The sequence below is a fragment of the Camelus dromedarius genome, chromosome 3 (genome assembly GCF_036321535.1).
Source record: "Camelus dromedarius isolate mCamDro1 chromosome 3, mCamDro1.pat, whole genome shotgun sequence".
NCBI classification, from domain to species: domain Eukaryota; kingdom Metazoa; phylum Chordata; class Mammalia; order Artiodactyla; family Camelidae; genus Camelus; species Camelus dromedarius.
This window is the reverse complement of record NC_087438.1, coordinates 91331046-91337045: the sequence shown is the minus strand read 5'-3', so window position 1 is coordinate 91337045 and position 6000 is coordinate 91331046. Positions and strand designations below refer to the sequence as shown.

At 43.0% G+C, this 6000-nt stretch overlaps 1 protein-coding gene across 2 annotated transcripts in view; it reads left to right on the top strand.

Annotated features, from left to right (window-relative positions):
- The first annotated feature begins 1157 nt into the window (after nt 1-1157).
- FNIP1 (folliculin interacting protein 1) overlaps nt 1158-6000 on the top strand; it is a 111991-nt gene continuing 107148 nt past the window's right edge. Inside the window, exon 1 of one of the 2 annotated variants that reach the window (XM_010981179.3) lies at nt 1158-1361. In XM_010981179.3, coding sequence (XP_010979481.1) covers nt 1270-1361 — 92 coding nt within the window. In that variant the 5' untranslated portion in view covers nt 1158-1269. The remainder of the gene's footprint in view (nt 1362-6000) is intronic. The other variant, XM_010981188.3, reaches the window with a different exon arrangement.

Below are 6000 nucleotides of genomic sequence, written 5' to 3'. Positions count from 1 at the left end.
TGTAGAATGAGAGCATTAGGCTGGGCAACATCATCTGAATAGTACTAAAATGATTGTGTCTAAATGACAGCATGTGAACTTACACTAAGAAAAACGTTTGAATCTGAAATATGTATCAGAGTGCGTTAGTGTCTAACAAACTCTTGTGTTCCATGCGAATGATACCTCAAGGGCTGTGCATTCAGTGGCCCTGAACACTAATATTTACTAGCTAGGTTTATGTAAATAAACTGTTTAAGGGGCATAACTTTAGAACGTTCATATGGAAAAAGTGCAGTAGGGTTTTCCTACTAACAAACCCATTTGTTCACAATTCCAGAGTTCCTCTCTCTCTCCATACTTAGACATTAAGATTGAATCTATATCCTGAGCCTCCTATCGCCAGTTCTTCCAAAGGGGCTAATTTCTGGTATGTAAGGGTTCGAGGCACTACTGGGAAACACTGAGGGCCGTTGCCGGCACTCCCTGGCCGAGGCAGTCCCCGGAACAGGCAGTCCCTGGTCTCTTCGGGGAGTCAGGACTGTGGCGAGTTTCTTCGCAGGGTCCTTCATCTAGTAAGCCAGCCCCGCGCTGTCAAGCTCTGAGCCCAAACCTCTCGCGGCTCAACGCGGGCCGGCCTGTGGCCCTGGGCTCAAAGACCAGCCGGTGCCGAGGCCCCGCTCTTTGTCCGCTCCGCGCCCTGTCTACTCAGAATTCCGCCTGGCGCGAGATGGAGGCGCGAAGCCGCAGAGGCTGAGGAGGTGACGGCGGGGGAGGGTCGAATGCTCCTGGCGTCCTAAGCGTCTCTCTTGGTCGTGGGTGAGGGGAGCCAGAGGCTTCTGCACTCCAAAGTCCCTGGCGCCTCCCCCCTCCCCCCCGCGGCACTCTACTGTCGCCTCAGATAGCAACTGACAGCGTCACGGAGGAAGACCTGAACCAGACCGCTTTCCTCCTTGTCTTCCCACCCACCTCTCGTTCTCCGCCCCTATCCTCGGCGCAAGCCCCGCCCCCTGAGCTGCCACGTGAGGGTACCCACTCGAGAGCCTATGGGCGCCAGCTCCGCCCCACGCCTCCGCCTTGCACTCTGCTCCGCGCGCCGCCACGTGATGCGGCTCACCGCCAGCCAATGGACGCCGGCCTTACCTCGCGCCCCGCCCCGCGCGCCGTGGCCGTTTGTAGTGACTAATTTCTGTCATATGACTGAGGCGCCTATGGGGGTGGCGGGGCAGCTGTAGGAGCAGGGGCCTGGCGAGTGCCTTGAGGAGCGACCCCGGCCTGGCCGTGGCTACCATGGCCCCTACGCTGTTCCAGAAGCTTTTCAGCAAGAGGAGCGGCCTGGGCGCGCCGGGACGGGACGCGAGGGATCCGGATTGCGCGTTCAGGTAGGGCGCTGTAGGGCGAGGGGCGCGGAGACGATGGCCTTGTGGGCTTCGGGTTCCAGAGGTGCTGGGGCTTTTGGTGTTGTCGGCCGCACGGCAGCGCCGCGCCCGGACCAGGATCTGGGCCGCGGTCAGGAGGGGCAGGGTAGCTGCAGACCTGCGCTGGAGGGTTCGAGCGAGGTCGTCTCTCCCCACCCCCCATCCCCACCGTTGCCCCTTCCCCCTCGTCAGGGTTGGTTTGTTTACGTCGTGCTCGGCTGCCACGCGCGGCTCTCCCCCTCCGAACCGAGCATCGCGGCCTGAGCTTAGGGTCTACACGCCTCCCTGGCGGCGAGTAGAGTTGGGCGCGGGCTGGATTGGACCTCAGCCGCTGTCCTCCGGGCCGAAAAGTTCTCCCCTCCTCCCCGCGACCAGTCGTCCTCCGGGTGCTCCATTCCAGCTTGGTTGCTGTTGTGGAGAGAGCAGCACGTTTTGGCCAACCTTCTGAGTGTAAAGAAGACTGGAGGAGCGTGTAGGCAAGCTGCTGTTCTTTAAGATTTCTTGGAAACCTAAACTGGCGGTGTGCAGATAGATACCAGACCCAGCGGCCTTAACGTTATCAAGGGAGAAATGTGAAACTTAAAATGTTGTGGTGGTTACTGACCAGAGTGAAGCTGCACTGAATCACCTGAAGCATGGCGGTAGAATTGACTGGCTCCTTGGAACTGTTACTAAAAACGAGTCTTCAAAAATTGAGAACGATAGCAGCATATTTTGTGGTATTACACGCTTTGTTAATTTTTGGTTGCAGTACCTGTTGCTGATACAAAAACTTTAAAATTTTAAGACTTAATGTAATATAAACCTGAATTCTAGGTAAAATTTAGTCTCGAAACTACATTTGAAGAAGAGATGTGTTCCACGCAGCCTTCACGTTTGTTGCCTTGTGGAAACTTGTAAATATAACTAGGCTAAATGTCAAATATCACTCAAACTTGGTAGGATAGCAAAGAGCCCAGTTGTATAGTAGTCGTAGGAAAAAATGAGAATCTGTTAAATTTTGCAACAGCTAAAGTCTGAAATGACTGTACTACACCAGTTTAAAAGGTTTTGATAATCTTAAAATTATTCACCTCCCTCTTGCTAGAGCTGGTCTCATTAGTAAACATTAAGTAATACATTTGGAATTGAAGTATTAAATGGGAAGAATTATGACTGTTTAGAGAGAAAGAAAAATCTCAGTGGTGAACATCTTAGACCAATGCTTAGTAGAAGACAGTTACCTAGCTTTTGGTCTTTTGTGCTGAGAAAGAAATGTCTTGACATGCTCATCTAACGACCTTCTTTAAAGTTTTCTTTAGTGTTTCTCTTTTGAAAAATGAAAGTGCAGTCTTCATAATACTACATTGAGCCATCCAGTAAATCAAGGATCAGTAGAAAGCAAGTTCAGGAGGGATATTAAAAAGTTATTTGTATAGGCTTTCTATTTCTGGGCAACGATTTACTTTGGGATACCAATCTTTCCAAGCACCTCAGGTCATTCTTGTGAAAAAATGTCTATTTAAAAAAAAATGTAAAGTCTACTATAGGTTTGTGTAATAGTTCTTTAGAGTTGCCAAAGCACTTTCTCATCAGTTAATCTCATGTGATGTTTCATAACAACCTTGTGAGATTGTCAGGGTAAGTAGCAGTATAGATAACTAATATGATCTTTTTTTCCATTTTAAGTAAGGAAGGATTATGTGTAAGCACAATAGCTGTGGTACAATATGAAAGTTATTGCTTTAAAAAGTGTGTAGAGGTGTACATGTGAGAAAATGAAAACTGGCTAATGTCACATATCTTGTAACTTGCAAATTTAATCAACTCAAGTTTTTTTAAATCTTCATTGAGCTATAATTTACGTACAATAAAGTTGAGAGACTTTAAGTGTACAATTCTATGAATTTTGTTCCATGTATTCAGTTGTATACCCAACACCCCAGTGAAGTTTTAGAAAACTCCCGTCACCCGAAAATTTCCCTCAGGCCCCTTTGCTGTCATTCCTTAGCCCTTCCTCACCCAGAGGTTCATCCATGTTGTTGCATTTATCAGCAGTTCCTTCCATTTTATTGCTGAATAGTATTCCATTGTATGGGTATACCACAACTTGTTTATCCATCCACTGGTTGGGAGATATTTGGGTTGTTTTCAGATTTGGGTTATAATGAACAATGCTGTTGTGAACATTTATGAATGAGTCTTTATGCAGAAATATGTTTCATTTCTCTTGGAGTGAGATTGCTTGGTCATATGCTAAGTGTATGCTTAACTTTAAAAAAAATTGCCAAACTTTTCCAAATTAGTTGTACCATTTTTGTATTCCCATTAGCAGTGTAGGAAGGTTACATTTGCTCCACAGCCTCTCCAATATCTGATATTGTTAGTCAGTTTTTTTAATTAAATTTTTTTTTTTGTATTGTTAAAAACACCTAACATAAAACTTACTATGTTAGCCATTTTGGAGACTTTTCGATTATAGCCATTCTAATGGTGGTATCTAATAAGTGGTATCTTGTGGTTTTAATTTGCATTTTCCAAATAATAAATGATGTTTAGTATCTTTGTATATAATTTAGGTTTTTAAGTAGACTAAAATTCAGTGTTCGTGATACTATACTATGCTTTCCTTTCTAGAATCCTTTTTTGGTTTTGTTTTGTTTTAGTCGGCGTAAGTTGTTAAATCAGGCTTGGACACAGTAAGCCATTGGCAACTAACTATAGCTCTGCCTGTAAGTGTTGGTTCCTAGAGTAAACAGTATATAAGGCCCAGTGGTGATAAGCCACTGTAGGGCTCCAGGATAGGAGAGACTTTTGACATTAAAGCCTTAGGTGCCTTTCAATATTGTCTTTCATAGTTACTGCATTGAAAAAGATGAATAAGGATTACCCCCTTCTCTTCAGCCTTAAGTCTTTTACCTTATAGATTTTTGATGCTTGTCCTATCTAAGCTCCATTAAAGAATTTGGGAAAGAGGGTGCTTTCTAGGAGAAGATAACTGCTGTAGGTTTCCTCTAGCAGGCCACCTTCCAGTGAAGTGAGAATTAAATGTAAGTCCAGTAACTGCAGTGAATATAAAATGATTGCTTTAAAAATAAAATTCTTGAAAGAAGTCTAATTTGATGAAGAAGGTTGTTTTAGAGTTAAATGTCCATAGGACGTAATTCGTGTTTTGTTCAAAAAACAATTTCTGTATTTTTGTTTTATTCTTTGTGCATGAACATTTACTCGTATTGTCTGTAGCAGGAATTCTTAACCTGTTTTAACAACCTCTTAATTGGTCTTTCGGATATCACTCTTGCCTTTGTCCAACTATTGTCAACACTTCATCCTTTTGAAAAATTCTAATTCTTTTCTTTAGAATATGTTTTTATTGAAGTACAGTCAGTTTACAGTGTAGTGTCAATTTCTGGTGTACAGCACAATGCTTCAGTCACATAGGAACATACATATATTCGTTCTCATATTCTTCTTCACCATAGGTTACTACAAGATACTGAATATGGTTCCCTGTGCTATACAGTATACACTTCTTGTTTATCGGATTTTGTGAGACTCCTCCTGTATTTCGAAATGAGAGACTCTGCCGGAGTTCAGTAGGTGTTCTGTGTGATTCAGTGGGTTTGTAGATGTAATTCTTGGTGTATTTGTGGGAGAGGGTGATCAGTGAGTCTCTCTACTCTGCCATACAGTATACACTTCTTGTTTATCGGATTTTGTGAGACTCCTCCTGTATTTCGAAATGAGAGACTCTGCCGGAGTTCAGTAGGTGTTCTGTGTGATTCAGTGGGTTTGTAGATGTAATTCTTGGTGTATTTGTGGGAGAGGGTGATCAGTGAGTCTCTCTACTCTGCCATCTTGGCTCCGCCCACTCCAAAAAATGCTAATTCTGATCATGATCAGGAGGCATAATGGTATAAAATTTAAAATCTCCAACACAGTGTTGTCTTGGACTCCAAGGGATAAGTTAGGTTGAGCGCTCAATGCAGTGCTTAGCCCATGGCTTTTAAGTTGTTACTATGATGATCTCATGCTTATGTATAAAACCACTCAGTTTAGGACTAAACTCCTTAAAATGGCTTGTGGTGCTGAGGCTTTTGTGAAGTCTCTAGCCTTGACTTTTTACTTTTTTAAAATAAGGTTATTTTTAAAAAAAACATAGCCATTGTATTAATATATTTAACATAATTAACAGAAAATTTTTATTATCTATTCTTGGTCTATATTCAAATTTCCTCAGTTATCTCACGATGTCTTTTTACAGTAGATTTGTTTGAATCAGAATCTTAAAAATGTCTACATATTGAATTTGCCAATATATTTAATTTTTATTCTATAACAGCTCCCCCTACTTTTAAAATATGATTTGTTGTTGAAACTGGGTCATTTTTCCTATGAAATTTCCCACATTCTCTATTTGGCTGTTTGCTTTCTATTGGTTTCCTTTAATTTACTAGTTCTCAGTGATATATGTTTTTAACAAGACTCTGTGGTTGATTCTGAAGCTCAAGATTGAGAACCACTACTATAACCAGTGGAAGACTTCTCACACTGACTTCTGGGCCTTTTGACATAATCTGATCTCATTAATCTTTGGTAACTTCTTGCTTGCTTGTGGCCTTGT